Source organism: Astyanax mexicanus, chromosome 1 (assembly GCF_023375975.1).
Source record: "Astyanax mexicanus isolate ESR-SI-001 chromosome 1, AstMex3_surface, whole genome shotgun sequence".
NCBI lineage: Eukaryota > Metazoa > Chordata > Actinopteri > Characiformes > Acestrorhamphidae > Astyanax > Astyanax mexicanus.
In genome coordinates, this window is record NC_064408.1 from 114769864 (window position 1) to 114788792 (window position 18929).

The 18929-nt window shown below is 38.2% G+C and overlaps 1 protein-coding gene across 9 annotated transcripts in view; it reads left to right on the top strand.

The window, feature by feature from the left end:
* Window positions 1-18929, top strand: part of syngap1b (synaptic Ras GTPase activating protein 1b) — a 234155-nt gene that overhangs the window by 57115 nt on the left and 158111 nt on the right. For all 9 annotated transcript variants that reach the window (XM_049464812.1, XM_049464794.1, XM_049464813.1 and 6 more), the window contains one exon: window positions 1143-1270. In XM_049464812.1, coding sequence (XP_049320769.1) covers window positions 1143-1270 — 128 coding nt within the window. The remainder of the gene's footprint in view (window positions 1-1142; window positions 1271-18929) is intronic.

Consider the following 18929-nt stretch of genomic DNA (forward strand, 5'->3'; position numbering starts at 1 on the left):
AGGACTGTGTAATAGAAAGACTATTGCCAAATGATATGCATCACAGTACAGATGTTGCAATATATACTAGTGCATCTCAAAACAAATAGAATATAATTTAAAAGTTAATTTAATTAAAATGGGGAACTCATATATTATATAGATGTGTTAAACACAGAGTGATCTATTTTAAGTGTTTATTTCTTTTATTGTTGATGATTATGGCTTAAACCCAATGAAAACACAAAAATCAGTGTCTCAGAAAATTATAATATTATATAAGACTAATTGGTACTTTTGGCAGTGTGGGCAGTGTGCCAAGTCCTGCTGGAAAATGAAATCCTCATCTCCATAAAAGCTGTCAGCAGATGGAAGCATGAAGTGCTGTAAGATTTTCTGGGAAAACACTGCATGAGTTTCACATTTAAAACTGAATTATTTAAATAAAGTAAGTTTTTTTATGATATTCTTACTTTTCGAGATGCACTAGTATTGTGATACTGTAAACAAGGTGAAGGATAGTGATTTGTAAAAGCAAAGTTAACACAAAACTTAACACAATAGTTTACTTCTTATCTAAACGGAACAGTGGGATCTAAAGATACAAAAAAAAACTATTGATATTGACTTTTTGCAGGACATTTTACCTTTAAAAATAACTTAGTTACTCCTTTTCATTTCAGCTCGTCTTTTTATTCCAGCTTCTCATCCTTTAATAAAACCCCTATCCAGATAAATCTCTCCATCCAGATAGAGTGAATCTGATTGTGATTGGATGTAGAGAAGTATAAACATATACCATTTCTTCACCCTATTGGTTTATACTGTGATCTATCACAATGAGCATATATGCAGCTGAAACAGGGAACAGCTTAGTGCATCACAAATGTATCAACATTAACATTTTAATAAAACATTATAGTTATTTAGGCTTTTAGATAAATGTGTTTTGGGGAGGGGGGTAGTGCACTATAGGACTCCAGGAAACCAGTACTTTTACACTTTTACTTAAGTAAAAAGCTTTAGTTGATACTTAAACCCTATTATTTACATTTCTACCTGAGTAATGAATGTGTATACATATGACACCTTTGGTTACTACTCGTTGTCTTTAAGTGTTTCTTAGTGTGTCTTTTTCTCTCTCTTTTTCTCTTTGATCTCAGATGCGAGGTATGCTGTTCCCCCCTCCTATCGCTCCCAGGCCTCATACGCTGCTCCGTCGTACGAGCAACCAGGCTGGAACCCACGCATGATTTCTGGAAATCAGATCTACATGTTGGACCAGGAGGAGGTACTTTATCACTGTCTTTACTACACTCAAGTAATATAATACAGGAAATTGACAAATCCTGCACCTAACAGCTGGGGTTATGCATAGGGCTCAGCCAGGATCTACTACTCACTCAACTAACAACAATAGCAAAACCACCACAATCTGATACTGGCTCGACAAGAATCCAGAAGCACAGCCTAACACTATGTTCATGGTCCATTGCCTCAACTGCCAAGTAACAGACCTACCAAAAAATAACCTATGAACAAACAGAATCCCTCCTTAATCTAAGCTCACTTCCTTTAACTATGGCAACAACACACTTACCTAAGCACAATCACACACAATAAATCACATTATAAGTTGCGTGAGCAGAACACAGCAACCACTACCATCCGATACTGGCTCGACAAGAATCCAGAAGCATAGCGAACTATGTTCAAGGTCCGTGCCTCAACTGCCAAGTACTCAGACGTCTACAAAAACTCATGAGACAAATTATTACAAGAGCAGGACCACACCAATCCCCTTCATCCAAACTCTAACACAAACTTCAGTGCAAGCTCTTCTCAGGGGTCATCAGACAGGCACCTTCCTTCGTCAGTGTTTCGCTGAATTAGGCCCACGACACCTCCAGAAGGCTCAACAGTGAAGTCTGGCGTCCCAGACCCACCCCCCTCCAAGCTTGCTGTAGAAGCACAAACTCACTCCCTTCCCCACACAGCCTCAGCCCTTCTGAACCACAACCACTGACTAGATCTTTCAGCTACATCTGACAACTCCTTCACTACAGTCCTTAGCACACGACCTCTAATTCCGAATTCAGACAGCAGTCTTGTGGCAGACTTCGCAACAAAGCCTCTAGTACCTACCTCTACCGGTCTAATATACGCTTGCCACCCACGCTCTCTCACCTCAGCCACCAAGTCTGTATACTTCAGCCTTTTCCTTTCATAAGCTCCATCTACCTCGTCTTCAAACGGAACAGTCAGCTCTATAAAATACACTATCCGCTTACTTTCAGAGTACAACACTACATCCGGCCTCAAGGTTGTAACCAGTATGCACTCTGGGATCTGCAGTTTACTACCTACATCCACTAATAACTTCCAATCTCGTGCATTGGCCCACTTACCAGCAGTTTTCAAGCACTGTGCTGTTTCTCCACTATGCTGCCCCTCACGCACAAACGTTAATTACATGTAAATTAAATGTGCACACAAAATAACTTTAAAATACATTTTATTATTACGCATAGTGTCTTATACATTCACTTTATTGCAGAAGTAAGATATGTAAAATAAAAACGTTAATAATAACTACTTAGAGCACTGAAATAATAGCATTTGTTACCTGTCCCCTTTCTCTAACTATAAACTTTACCATGAAATATAATTATTAAAATCCTTCAGAGATGTATTTGTTTTTTCATTGTTGTGTGACTCCAAATGCTTTAAAATACTTTTTGTAATAAATCCACAATATTTAAGGTAAAATACACATTTTAGTTGTGTCCCTGGGTTTTTCTCAGTTCTACCAGTTACCGTAAAACATTACCCCATCTGAAACATCCGGATCATTCTACATTCAGTCACATCTACAAAAGGAAGTGACATCAACTGGTTCTTCTAAAGATCATGGGAAAACCAAAATTAAATCCCTTATTTATTTTTCTGTATATTTGATCTTATTGTAACTATGACTGAGGAGACCAATCCCAACACCCCTCCTGTTACCTAAATTAATTCTTAGATCTTATTTGTTTATTTTTAAAATTAACAATGTTTTTGCTAATTCTGTGCTAAAAACTCATTCCTCTTACTTTCAGTCCTGTTACTTAAAACATAAAAAGTAACAGGAGTCAGTTCCAGTAACAGGAGTGAGTTCCAGTAACAGGAATGAGTGCTAGTAGCAGATTGACCAGTGCATGTTTTGAATAGTTAAATGTATGTGTTATGAAAATCAGAGTTGAAAAAGATAAGTTTAATTTGGAAGAGCTACAGCAAGCAAATGGCACCCATTCGGTGACATGGCCCATATAGACAAAAGTACTGGTACACTAGTTAACCCCTAATTGGATTCATGTGTTTCATTCAGACCGGTTGCCATGGTTGTATAAAATCCATCCTTTAGTCATGTAATCAGCCTTTACAGACATTAGAGAAATTATTGGTGAACTCGCTGAACTCCAGTGTGGTACTGTAATACCATGGCACCGCAGCAGCACATCAGCAGGGATAATTTCTTCCCTCTTATATATTTCATTATTAGCTGTTATATATGTTATTGAAAGGTGCCACAATATGGAGTACGAAAAATAAATAAAGAGTAGAAGTATGAATAAATAAATGATTGTATAAATGAATAAATAAATACATGCATACATAATTGTATAGATAAATTAATTCATTAATAAATACATTTTGTCATGGAACAGTACAGTCAGGAATCTATTTCTATATTTCCATGCATGAACCTTTATTTGGGGTTGTTTCTGCATTCCTGCATTTATTTATTTTTATTTTTACATTTTTATTTTACTACATTTATATAGAGCGAGAATAGGACTGCCTACCTTATTAACATACTAATGTAGAAAAACATAAATAAATGTAGAAATGTTGAAATAAATAAATGAATTAAATAAATAAATAAATGCTGAAATATGTAAATAAATACATGTAAAAATCAATCAATAATTATATAAATAAATTAATGTTTTTATTAATTTATTTATTTATCTGTATAATTATTTATGTGTATTTATTTATTTATTTGTATATTTATTTATACTTTTGTCATTTTTTTTCCCTCCATACCACAAAAAAAACGTATCCCACACTTTGCGGATCAGTAACTTCAGAGCTCCATACCTGCTAATAGAACTAAAAAGGGGGACTGCTTTCACACTAATGTCTATGGCTTTAAAATAACATTTTATAACAGCTCCTATAGCTGTAATGTGTAGGCATCCCAGTTCTAAATCTCTGACAGATTTTATACATTCCATATTCTTCTCTTTATTATTTGCATTCTGACTAACCTTAAATGTCTCAGATGAATTTACGTGGGTGTTCTGATGAATCGAAACGTTCATTTGATACAGAAAACTTATGCAAAATTTTTCAGGCCTGTCTTGACTCATATCAGCAGATGTGGTGTAATGTATTTCAGAGCTTATCACAATTGCAGTATATAGCAATATAATAGCAATATGATTAAGGCTTAGTTTGAACAGGGTTTCTGCAGGTATTGGGAAAATACATGTTAAACTTTTTAAGACCTTTATTTATCACTGAGACAAATTTAAGAGCACATTTACAATGATAAAATGGCTTAACAAATAACACAATACCATTATCAAGTTCACAGATGGTGATTTCTGTATTTTCTGACTAATATGTTAAACAAACATAAATTAACATTTTTGCACGAACAGAAAAGAAACATTTGAAAATAGGGTCCAGTGCAAAATTGGGGTTATATAACCTCTATGCTTACAGTTTTCTTATACCTACAGTATTGTCTATTGTAGCTAAAAGCAAGTAATGTTCGTATACCTGTAAATCACTACATATTATTTAATAAGGAAATATATATCATAGATATTGTAAACTATAAGCATATATTTTAAAAATTAAATAAAATAAAAAACAGCAACTAATTAAAAATATTAGTCTGTGTTTTTCAGTTGCTATGGGACTCTTATCTGACTGACAGCAGTTCTAACCAAGCAAAGCTTTTGAAAATGGCTTCTGCCCCCAAGTGTCTGCGTGACCCTGCTGATTTCGAGAAGGGTGTAGTAATGAGTCTATTAGCAAAGTCATAGGACAATCCAACCAATCAGAGTCATGATTTTCACTCCGAGGGCGGGGCCATGGCTGTCTAACTCCTTCTGAGCGCTGTGCTGAAGGGGCTACGCGTAGTCGTAAAACGGATTGGATTAGTTCAATAGTTAGCAAACTATCATGGAATTTCAACTACAAATCAGACAGATATTGTGTCACATCATATTAAATAGCCTTTTTAAAGGCTGCCCTTCAATGTGAAATTAATTCACCAAAATAGGCCGTATGACTGGTGAGTTTTTGTGTGTACCTAATGTTTTGGCTGCCCTGGCGTACTGTAGACATACAAATGAATGATCTATGTTGAACGGATGTACTTGTAGGAAAATTAAGCATTGATTTTTGTGGTCTATGAAAATGAACAAATGAAATGTGACATTGATTTTAAACCGTAGTTCAACACAATTATTTTAAAGAGTAAACTCATTAACATGTATGTATGTATGTATGTATATATACTGGAAGCTATTATGTCAAGTAATCCTGAAATATTGCAGTGAGGTTCTTCTAAAATCAGCCTGTCTATTAAATGCTGCTGTACTGGCGAATCTCCACATCTTTTTTAATTATGTATGAATTTTTCAAAATCAATCTTTTCCCCTAACTTTCCTGCTAGTCTATCGAGTGTATTTTAAACCCTGCCTCACATTTTCCGTGAGAAAATGCTACCATGTTTCTATAACTCTGCCTAGTTATTTATTAATGCCGTATAAATGGTTTCCAATGTGAATTTTAATAGAAGTTAAATATGACTCTGGAGGGGAGATGCATCTCTCTGCTTCTTCTGTCTGGCTACTGCTAGACCATATTTATTACATGACCTGCAGGGCAGATAAGAACTATTGACACAGGGTGCGCTGAGAGTTCCATCAATCACAGGTCTTTTGTCTAATTGTGTCCGTTTTGCTGCGTTTTCTGATAAGGCCACACTTTGAATAGATTTGAATCAGCCGTGACAGGCTAATGACTGTCACCCCCGTAAAGATGGGCATGATGAAATATTCATGGTTGCCACTCATCTCCTAGAGGGGACAGTCCATCCCGTGTGTGTGTGTGTGTGTGTGTTTGAGAAAGAGAGAAACAGGGATCCTAGCTCTGATTTTAGTTGTGAATGACCGCTTTCTCCCCTGCATTAAGAGACTGCAGGAGAGCATGTTTCCACTGAGTGTTTTCTCAGTGTTCAGGCCTTCCATCCTCACTGTCCTGTTAGCACAGGACTGAATGCAGCTGCAGAGAAAGCAGAAAATGTATCTTTATTGAACACTTAAATTATACGCGCAAGTTTGAAAAAGGCAAAACAAATGGGAGGGGTAGTTTGGGAGAAGCAGTGGGTGATGTATGGGTTTAGAGGTGGGACAGGAGGGAAAGCCGATTGGCTGAGCTGCAGCAGAGGCGGAAATTACAACAATAAAGGCATTTTTTAAAGTTTAGGAAATGTTTATAAAAATGACTTATAAAAATGCTTTATTACTTTAAAGAAACACATTTCAGCTATTAATGGAAAAAAATATGGTTTAGAGTTTAGTGGCTCTCTAAAGAATGGTTTGTGAATAAATAAATTAATAAATGAAGTTACACTTATAAAGTGCCTTTCTAGAAACTCAAGGTTGCTTTACAATTTACACACAACCATTAACACTCAGCACTCATCTACACATCAGTGAGAAGCTGCAGCCAATAGCTCACAGCGTATTCTCAACCAGAAACGACTGTCGGCCACTACAGCATTTTTAACCAGGACAGATTGCTAATCCATATCTGAGCACAGTCATACATACATTTCACACACAAAATTCTATACAAATCAATTTAGAGCATTACATTCAATTTCTGGGCAATTTAGAGTATCCAATTTACCTGATCTCCATGTTTTTGGGCTGTGGGTGGAACCCGGAGTCCTCAGAAGAACCCACGCAGAAACAAGGAGAACATGGAAACTCCACCCAGATAGACCCCAATGCTGGGAGGCAAACGTGCTAACCACTAAGCCACTGTGAGAATATTTCCGTTTGTGAGAATATTTAAAACATTTTTACTGTATGTTCACTAGGGGTGGGCAATATTATATCGTATACAATATATCGTGACACAGAAATATCATGATATTAAAAATCCATATTGTAATAATAGGGCTGTTCTGTCTTAAAAGTAGTCTATTATTTACTGTGAAGCTTTAGGTTTATTTATTGTATAATTGTTTTAATTTGCAGTTTATATGCATGCACTAAATATTCTGCAATATTTTTTGCTGCATTATATTATTTTATGCTATATTATTAATTTTGCCACATTATGATTATTCTGTTATACTATTATACTATATTCCTGAAATGAATGTATTATTTTAGTTTTCCTTTATCGCCAAGTATTTCGTTATCACAAAAATACCCTGAAATATTGTGATATCGCCCACCCCTAATGTTCACACCAAATATTGCCTAGCCTTTACAGAAATCTGATACATGGACATACACTGTCATACTAAAAGTCATGAGATGATGAGAGAACAGAATGTGAAGTAAAAACGCTCGCACCTGTATAAGTTGTGAGGTGTTATCTTGTGAGTAATATTGAACACTGGGCTATGTTGCTTGCTCAGAGGATAAATATTGGTTGTTTAAGTAAGGCGCAGTGAAGCACAATGCCACGTGTCTACTGGGGATTTGCCATAGAAGGCATTACTACCCACAGTAGACAGCACAGTGCAGTGAGTGGTAATGATTGTAACTGACCGCATCTGGCTATAATTACCCATGAAAGTAGTCAAGCTACCTAGAAAATATTTTTTGTTGCAGTCATAACATGCATTTTTGTAAAGACACATCTTCACTATGTATTTGACGTTTCCAGATATTATCTGATTATCTTGTTTTGACCTGATGTGCAGAGATGACAGTGACAGTTTGCTTTAATGTGATGTGCGGAGTTGACGTTGCCAGTTCAGATGTCTTAAAGGCATTGTTACATAATATGGTTTAACACTTGTACACTTGATTTCAGTTAGAACTGTAAGCATAGTGCAATAGTGGAAGTTGTTATGCTAAACTGAATTCAGGAACGTCTTTGGAAATCTGTTAAAGATCCTTCGGGACCAGAACTGGTCAGGTACAGAACCCAAACCCACAGAAACACAGGGTGCATTGTCATATCCTGTCGATGCCATGAGAGGGAGTGAGAGTGCAGTAGGTGTCATCCTGCCACTCGGCTTGACTCTAATTGATGTGCAGTGACAGCGGCCTGCATCTGACTGCACACGCCGCTGCACGCACCAGCGCATCTCCTGCACGGCCCTCACGCAGCCCTGCGCCGCTGCGACACCCTGTTACACAAGCAGCGAGCCGGGCCCAGAGCAGCGTTCCTCTGGCTGAGTGTGTGAGTGGGAGGCAGCCGTTCTTGTGTGCTGGCCCTGTGCTGTGCTATTGAATTAGGAAGAAAGGCTAGTAAACAGAATCGGTCTCTGTGGCTGCTCTCGTCACTTTTCCGCACTCTCCCCCATATGCTGCTGCTGGCCGTCACGCCAGATTGATTCATTAGTGTGGACACAGGCGACGGGAGGGCCGTGGTGGGCTTTAGCCCGTAGCTGCCGTTGTCACAGTCCATAAAAGCACGGCTCAGAAGAAACTCCAGCGTTTCGCTTCCACGTCCATGACCCTTTGGGAGGCTGTCGGAGAGGGCGGGGAGAGAAGAGATTATGCAATGGCCTTCTTGGATGAATCACCCCACTGTATCAAACTGTTAGTTTGAAGTGTTATTTGATGGGCTCAAAAGACTTTGTCACTCAACCGGGTTTGATTGTCTTTTTGTTCGTTGAGTCACCGCTCGGCGTGGAATGTAATACTGCAATTTGTTATCACAGGCTTCATGACACGGAACCGTGATAGACAGGACAGGTTTGATATTTGTCATTTGTCTTTGATCAATCTTAATCTCAGCCTGTTTCCTTCTGACTGAGTAGTTGGTGGGTGATGGTGGTGGTGGTGGACAATCAGAATGGTAGAGAATCGTGTAGATACCTTCATATAAGCTCACTAGAGCTTTAGGCCCAAACCCATTTCACACCTTGACCCCTTCACTTATCCCTACCCCTTATTTTTGAGGGTAACCCTTCCTCTTGGAATAGAGTTACAAGAGGAAGTGTCGAAATCCTTCCACTAAGAATTGGGTCAACCTTTCAAGCATCCGATACGTCACCAGGAGCGCTAAAGTTCAGTAACCTAGCTGCTGGTTAACTAGTTAACTTTTGGGCATATTTTTATTATATGTCTTCAGAAAGGAGGGATGTGGTACAGAAATTATTTATTATTGTCCATTCCAAATTTTTTCTGTGATAGAGAGCTGAAATTAGCTTTGATTAGCCTTTATTTTATTTTATTTTATTTTTCCGTTCCGCCTTAAATGTTGCAGCTTCTGCCTTCTGTTGTACCATTTAAGGTGGAACGGGAAAGTTATCTAGCTAGCTAGCTACTGAGACAAACTACTAGCAGTGTTTTTTATGCTTGTTATGAAGAATTCTTCCATAAAACATTAAAATTACTCATTAAACTCTGGTAATATAGTGCTAATTGTCACGTTTAACAAGGAAATATTACATTTGGTGGGTTTCCTTGGTCACTTGTTCCGCCATCTTACCAGTGATTCTCATAGACCTCGGTTTGAAGTGTGCATCTGAAAAATCTCTGTATGAAGGGCTAACAAGCCCTATCCCTTCCCCTAACCTACCCCTCCAACCTAACAAGAATTGGGACACCCGATAAGGGTAAGGGGTAGGGCTAAGGGGTGAAATGGGATTGGGCCTTGATATTAAGTTATTTGTCTTAATGCAAAACCTTTCATGAATTATTAAGTAACTGTTTAGTTTATTGCATCTTGTGGAGTACCACTAGGCTCTATGTTAGGGTTGGTTAAATACATATAGATGTTTTAAGAGTGCACAATTGAAGTTACATTCATACACTGGCATGCCAAAAGTCTGAGAAAACAATATGTAAATCATGAATGTAGATCATGAAGTGTTACAAAGGATACGTCTTGGGAATAACCAAACTTGTGTTAAGTTGTGAGGTGTTATCTTGTGAGGGAGGTTGTTCAGTGTGCTCACAGCAAGGCGACATAAATTCATGAATTTGACACATTTAATTTCTGAATTCTTAAACCACAGTGTCATGTGTAGAGAGAGAATACCTCATAGAAGGCATTATCACGCACAGTGGACAGTATAGTAGGATATAATGATCATGACTGTTGGCATCTCTCCAGAATTGTCCACATGTGAACAGAAAAACAATGCTGTCTGAGTCTAATCACATTTACATTCACAATCAACGTAGGAGACCCTACATGCTTATTTTACAGGACAGGTAAGCACTCTTTAACTTCCATGGGACATTCTACTTCCTGTCCTATGACTTGGCATGTCAGTTGATGTTTTCTGTGCATTCAGATGTTTTTGCTTTGGCTAATGTGGACGCATCTGAAATAAATAATTGCAGCAGCTTTTTGAGCAGGGCTTTATGCTAGTAGGATGTTCTTTGTCTTCTCTGAAGAATTGTTCTGCTTCTGAATTGCTCTACTTAGCACTTCGTCTGAAGAGTGTTCGTATCCGTGCATGTGTTAGGGCGACCTGCCAGCCCACGTGTGTCATATCCTGCATTCATTTAGCTCGCAAAGTGTGAGCCTTGGGTAAAGAGCAAATAAACAGTGTTACTGTCTGCCATGCAGGTTGCCAAATAATTTGTCTAATACAGATAAGTAGCTGGGAGGTTTTGACTGAGAAGAACTGGAATCGAATTTAGAGCCAGCTAAAAACAAATCATGACTAGGAGTGTGCCATATCATATTGTACACATTAATGCTGTTATATTTTCTTAAACAGTTTAAAAAAACATTAAGGTTATTTTTGTGTAACTGTTTATGCTTTTAGTTTAAATGTAAATATTTTGCAGTTTAGTATACATAATTTTTTATGTTACATTATTATATATTTTTTGTACCAAATCAAGTCTTAGTAAGTTACTGCTGTCTACAAAATGGACAGAAGTTTGCAGTTTTTTTTCTACTGATGTTTGAACCTGTAATAGAAAAAAAAAATCTAAATAATTCAATTTTATCGCATTTTTTCCTATCTCCTATTCACTCTGTTCTAATGTTCATACTGTTCTTGCAAAATACATTGAAATAATGTCATTTTGTTTTATTAGTTTATTGTTTATGTGTTTTTATTGTTTTCCTGTTGACTTTTGAGTATTGTAATAGATATATTGTTACATTACATTATTTTTGTTACATTATTTATTTTGTTACTGTTACAAAATCATGGTCTTAGTTTGTTTCTTTTTGATGTAATTGAAAAAAAAACCCCTCCCCATATCACAGACCCCTAACCCTAGAGGGCTACATAGAAGGCTAGCACATGCCTTCACCAATACATGTCAAGTCAGCCACCGCCTCTTTACGAATTTCCACTAGCGCAATTCGTCATTAGGTAGCCAGCTCACTCTGAGGAGCATGGCTAATTGTGCTCTCTCTGACTCTGGCTGCTGATGGCAAGCATTGGATCATACTGGCAGTGCCTTAGTCTTAAACTCAACTATAAATAACTTTATTTTGTACTGTAGTTTATTGCATTAATATATTCTTGAAACAAATACAATATATTTCAGTGTTTTGTAATATCACCAAGGATACTGTTCTGGCAAAATACTCTGAAATAATATGATATTATTTTAGGGGCATATCGCACACTCCTAATCATGATTCCCATCTCTCAGTCTCTCCATTTTGATACCTTTTGAAATCTGCAACTGCAATTTCCACCTTCTCCAGCTTCTTAACATCTGTTAGAGATCTGTAAACGAAAGTCGGAATGTAAAATTGTGAAACTGCTCCTGTTTTAATGCTCAATTAACAGCCCTTTCCCAGCTGAAGCTCTATCCTCTGGAGTGCATAAAAACAGCAGCCCTAACCTGTCAGCAAATGTGACGCTGATTTAGGCAGACAAGTCCTGGCTCTTCTCGTTGGCTCCAGGGAGCTGGTCCTTGAGTAGCGTGTCTGCGGGCGCAGGGCGAGTCACGTGCCCGGGCTACCGGGCACAGCGCCGGTCAGACAGGCCGGGCAGTGATCGATTAGTGCCTCACCAGGGCCAAACGGATTACGCACCTGCCGATCCGTCGCCTCACCGCATGCCCCCTTGCACAGCTGGGCCTGCTTAGACAGCTCTGACATATGGCAGTGCCCCCCGATGTGCGGCTGCTGCTGCGGTGCCAAGCCACATTTACGGAGCCTATTTTCCCTCCACTTCACCGCCACGCTGCTGCTTCTGCTGTTTGTGTGGAAACATTCTCGCGACGACGAGATAGCAACATGGCGCTACTTGAACAGCCGGTAACGGCTCCACTGCGGAGTTGTTAAAAGACAGAACGGGGGGGAATGAGCTCTTTCGGAGGGGAGCAGGAGATCAGAGAGTGGAGAGTGGCAAAAAATCGCTTTCACACACTCCCTCTCGCGCTCCATCTCGCTCCATCTCTCACTCTTTCTGTTCATCCAGTGTCCCCCGCTGTGCTTTCTGGCAGATAACATTGACCAGTGTAATTGTTATCAGGACACGCAGGTGAACAGCTGCACCCTGTGCCTGTTTCACTCCGGCCTCTAGTGGATCGCGGGGTGCCATTCGTCAAAATGGAGCGCAGGTGTTCCTCCCAGCATCACTCATCCGCGTCCATTCACATGTACTGAAATGTCCCAGGCAGTCGGGTACCTTCATAGGAATAGGTCCCAATATTCTATAGATAGTAGTGCATTAACAGGTGGCATCAGAACAGGTGAGCCTTGGAGAACCTTTGTTAGAATCTTTGATAGGACGACACATTCATGCAAAGGCATCCTTGGCAGTCCATATTATTTTGTTTGTAAACTGGAACTGTAAAAGAGATAAAATATTGTGTTTAATGGTACCAGTGTGCTGGAACGACCATCCCTGTTAAGCCCTGTATATATTCATTCTAAAAACTGGAGTGTCAGGTCGGTACAGCCTCTAAAAGAGGATACGGCTCAGTTTTACTGAACACGAGTGGCTGATGGAGCAATGGAGACTTCAGAAGGGGAACTCAGAGCGCTCTCTCTCTCTGACTGAACATAACCTGGAATCAGATTCATCCGCTCTGAAAGGAGACCGCATCACACCCGCCCAGTTTAAAATGATTCTTCCTCATCAGTTGGTGCAATTACCTAAATCCCTCAAATCCCTAAACTTACGGACATCAGCTTTAAAGATTTAATGTTAATCTTGACCAGAATTTAATAGCCTTGCCATAGCACACTGCCCAGTATTCAGCCTCACTCATGAGACATGAGACAATGCCTCGTTGTACAAATCCAATTGTAATCGCATTTCTTTCCACCTCCAAGTGTGGTTTGCATCTGATTTGCAAAAATCGAAAAAACAAACAAAAAAAAGTATTTATTAAGTATCAAAAATCTGGATACAGTCTTGATATTATGGGTGTGCGATATAGCCCTAAAATAATATTATGGTATTTCATGAGGTGCGCAATATATATCGGCTCTGTCCTACAAAAAACACTTATCTCCATTTTTGACGTTTTTAGTTTACTACAAAATTTGAACAGACAAACTGTCCCTTACACTGTGCCAAAATTTCTTGATGAACGGACCAATAGAAACACTTTAAAATGACCTGAAATAAACTCTTTTTACATTTACTTCCATTGATTTACAAGGTTTACAAGGTTTTTTCTCTCTCCTGTAAAGTTGCTGTTTTGGAGATAAGTGTTTTTCATTGGACAGCGACGATATACAATAAATAAATTTAATTTGCATTAAGTTGCAGTAGTGTGTTCTTGAAATAATTTTTAAGATATTAAAAATACACTTTTCTTTATCAGATTTGTAACTGAAGTCAATGATCCAGAATGTTATAATACTCATAATGCACTCCAAATATCTCCATATATCCAGGATTAAAGTAAAATAAATGATACTGGACAGATATAATCTGTCTCTAGTAGATATATAATGGAAATAAGAACAGTGTGAATTTTTCTTTTGCTAAAAACATAAGAAGAAGTAGTACCCTGATGTGGGTCACAATGTTCAAAAATGTTGTTGATATTAATTGTTGTGTACGATACGATATGACACACCCCTATGCCTAAAATCTGATTTGAACTGGTAGTCTGAACATTACCTTTGTAGAAGCTCATGTTTCTATTTTTTATATATTTAGCCCCCTAAATCACATTTTAAGTCAACATCACTAATTCTCAATTCTGCTTCTTAAGTAGCATTGCTTTACCAGCTGCCAACACACCTGATGCAACTAATGAACTAATTAAAAGGCCCTTCCTCAGGGGAGGTGTGTGTGTGTGTGTGTGTGTTAGAGCAGGGAAAACACTACAGCAAACAGTGGAGTGGTACTTCAAGACTGGGCTACACCCTAAAGCTTGTTATTCAACAATTCACAAGATTTTTTATTACGTTTGAATTTGAAGAGGCGAGGAATGGAGGTCTGGACCTGCATGCTAGTCCATGATGGTTAGCAGTGGGTATGGTTTTGGACATATATAGATAGAGCTATAATTCTGTCATTATAAATTAAGTAGACTTCATCTCTTCTGTGTGTTGAGGGTCACTGTGAGCATGGGCCTGAGGTCTCTGGACATCTGCTGCCCAACATCTGTCTGTAGACCAGCACAGATGGCCTCTTCTGGATGGAGGACTTACAAACTTACATCAAAACATTTCTGCTGTATTATGCAGCTTGTGGAGATTCTTCAGCTTAGTCATAATGTGGCCAAGTGGGCAAACTGTGCAATTTTATAGCCTTTAATGAATTTTCCTCAATATTCTTTTTCAGCATCTTCAGATGGCTCAGTTTTACTTTTGGCTCACTTTGTTCTTATGGGAATTTAAGATGATTCAAACTGAGTTGCTTTCATAATTCTGCACCACTCTTCTGAGCTTAATGAAAGAAAATTAGTGGAGCAGCATTTTAGATTTAAACATATAGTTTAGAAAGTTGTTATTAGTGTTTAATCTGACCAACAGTCCAACTACTATAAGACTGGACTGCCTGCTATAAGAGCCGATAAATAATAAATAAAAAACAACTTTTTTTATTTATGTTTAATCTTTACTCATTAATTTAATGAAAAATTGTTAGGCATCAATTATCACACTAAGTTTACTTAACATATTTAATTACATTTCCAATTTCCAGCTGAAAGATACAGGCTGGGCAGGGCTAGAATAGTAATGTTAGTAATGATATGCCTGTGTTTCTGTCAGAAACCTGTAAAGAACTCTTTTATGTAGCAGTGATTTTCATATTTTATATTTTTCTTAGATATACAGAGGTTATTTTTGCACCTTGTGGGGCGCCGAGCGATCCGGCTGTCTAAAGCGCTGCCACTATGATTAGGAGATTGCTGGTTTGAATCCCAGTCATGCAGTTTGCCATCAGCTGCCAGAGCCCTGAAAGAGCACAATAGGTCTTGCTCTCTCTGGGTGGGTAGATGGCGCTCTTTCCCCTCATCACTCTAAAGGGTGATGTCGATCAGCACAAGGTGTCTGTGAGCTGATGTATTAGAACCAAGTCGCTGCGCTTTCCTCCGTGTTCGCTGTTTTTACATAACATTTGGCAGACTTACAATAGTGATGTACATAGTAATAGAAGTTCAAGGTAAAAAAAAAAAGCTGAAAAAGAGCTGCTTGCTATTATTAAAAATAGCTAGTTTTATTGTGCTTGCATGGTTTTCCTTCAAAAGTAAATGTAAAAAGCAATATTTTGCATATAACTATAACTGCTGCTGTTTGCTATTTTGGCACATCTACAAATAAAAAAAAAAACATGAATTATATCTTTTTTTAAGTTATGTTAGAACTAAAAAAAAATCTAAATTGTAGTTGAGGATCGCTTATATACAGCTCTGGAAAAAAATAAACCACTCAATGTTAATGTCCTTGATTTTACCAAATTAAAACAACTGGAATATAATCAAGAGGAAGATGGATGATCACAAGCCATCAAACCAAACTGAACTGCTTGAATTTTTACACCAGGAGTGGCATACAGTTATCCAAAATCAGTGTGTAAGACTGGTGGAGGAGAACATGCCAAGATGCTACAAAAACTGTGATTAAAACCAGGGTTATTCCACCAAATATTGATTTCTGAACTCTTTAATCTTTATGAATATGAACTTGTTTTCTTTGTATTATTTGAGGTCTGAAAGCTCTGCATCTTTTTTGCTATTTCAGCCATTTCTCATTTTCTGCAAATAAATGCTCTAAATTACAATATTTTTATTTGGAAGTTGGGAGAGATGTTGTCTGTAGTTTATAGAATAAAAAAACAAAGTTCATATTACTCAAACATAAACCTATAAATAGCTAAATCAGAGAAACTGATTTGGTGAAGTGGTCTTATTTTTTTCCAGAGCTGTATTTGAAGAATATTTAGATTTAAATGATTTACAATGTCGCCCAGCCGTACTAACAGTGTAGATAGGCCTGGACAATATTTCGATATCGGTATTTATCGCAATAAGAAATGTTTCAATAACGGTGATATCATTTTTGTGATATATCGATATGTATTATTTACAGACAGGCATTTTTTAGCGGCGTCAGTTCACTGCAGCCCTGAACATAGCCGGGCTACGTCAGTGCGTGATGACGCAATCATACAGGCACGTAGCCAGATAGGCTAGGCTAGACTAGACCTGGGTCGCCTCCTCTCCGCTCAGCACCTAAAATCTCCCGCGATGAAGCGAAACCAAGCATAACCGAGCGGATCTCGGCTGTGCTCCGCTCCGCACCTAAAACCCGCCCGCGATTAAACGAAACCGACCCTAACCGAGCAGATCTCGGCTGCGCTCCGCTCCTCTCCTCTCCGCTCCGCACCTAAAACCTCCCGCGATGAAACGAAACCGACCCTAACCCTCTCGTTTTCATCGCAGGACAATTTAGATGAAGAATGAGCGCATAGTTGAGGGAGGCAGGTTTAATTCAGTGGTTCGGCGTTCAAAGGTTTGATAAACTTCAGACTTCAGCTTGCTCCAAATTGTTCTGGAGAGTGGAGCCGACCAGCAACAGTAATACATCCGTTCCTCCAACTCACGCGGATTCACTACACACAATATCTTCCTTATTCTGGCTAAAACACTTGTTGTATCTAAGTTATTTATAGTTTATATAGGTTTGTTTATTTGACAGGGATATCATGTTCCCTTTATATATGTGAAGGCTTTTTGTATTCCCTATTCTGGTTGAAGCACTTTTGTTTTGATCTGTTAAATTTGTTTACAAAAGAATAAGAAGCTCTGCCTCTGTTGTAATGTAAAGTTATTTATATTGGTAATATGTATATAGGTTATAGGTTTATGTTTGACAGGGATGTCATGTTTTTATTTTGCTACATGCAAATAAAAGTGAGCATTGATTTATTCTGATCATTTTTATTTATAAAGTATTATACAGTTTTTTTGTGAGAGGAGGCTTTAAAGACTTCAATTTAAAATTTCAGACATTAGTGTACAGATTTCCATTGCAGGGATTCTTAGCAGTTCTTCTGAGGCCTTCAAAGTATTTATATCGATATCGAAATTCTATCGTATCGACCGAAATTAAGGAATATATCGTGATATAAATTTTGGCCATATCGTCCAGCACTAAGTGTAGATGTCATCAGCTACAGCTACTTATAGACCCTGCCTAAAATGAAAAGACCACCCATATCCATGTTTCTGTGCTTCAGTACTCTAATCTGCTCCGGTGGAATGAAAACATGAGCCAGAATGCTTTAGTTGGTCTCTAATGTTGACTGTGTTTCAGTTTACCCAAACCCAGATTAGTTGTGAGATAATTAAATCCCGCATCAAGCAGGCTGACATCTTGTAAACAGACTTTGCCCAGCACATAAAATATATTGCCTCTACAGACTGAGACCCTGTGCTGGATAATTGGTCAAATAAAAGGGCAATTTAGTCGATAAAGGAACGCAGGGTCCTCATGAAGGATTTAATGTGTCTAATGCATTTTTTATTGAGAGACCCATTGCACAGACAAACGCGCAGTATATATGTAGTTCCACTGTATTACAGCATCCAACTGCAGGGCTTTGCTGAGTGAAATCAGCCTCATAATGTTTTAGTGTGAGTAGGGTTCACTACAGTATTAACAGATTAGGAATAACAGACTATATCAAGAGCTACAGTTTACAAGGGCAGTTTTCCAGACAGGGATTAGGCCTGGTCCTGGATTACACAGAAGTGTTAAACAAGATTCTCCATTGAAAAGAATATGTACAATATAGACACACGTGGATACCAAACACACAGTTTATTAATAAAGGGCTTAGATTTACAGAGTTAAAAAAAATAAACATAGAGGTAAAAAAGCTAGAAGACTAGATTCAATACTGGGCAGGGGTGAACTGAAAACAAGGGGTATTTATACTAGTGAGAGCAGGTGCAATTTAGAAGCTTGGTGAGCTAGAACGACAAAGCGTCACATGACCAGCAATGTCCGGGAGGTCTGGTTCAGGTGCATGCTGGGATTTGAAGTCTTTAGTATATGTGCTAGAGTCCATAGACAGACTGACAACATCAGGACTGACAGATTGCTGTCCTGAACACAGATTAAACCTAGTCCTGGACTATATAGAACTGTAAAAGAAGGTTCTTAATTGAAACAGATGTGTAGTATAGAACTAGGCTTAATCTCGGTCTGGGAAACCGACTCATATTATCCCTTTTTAAAATTATGTGTAGTCCAAAACAAGTCCCATAGAGTTTATTTTGGAATTTATTTGG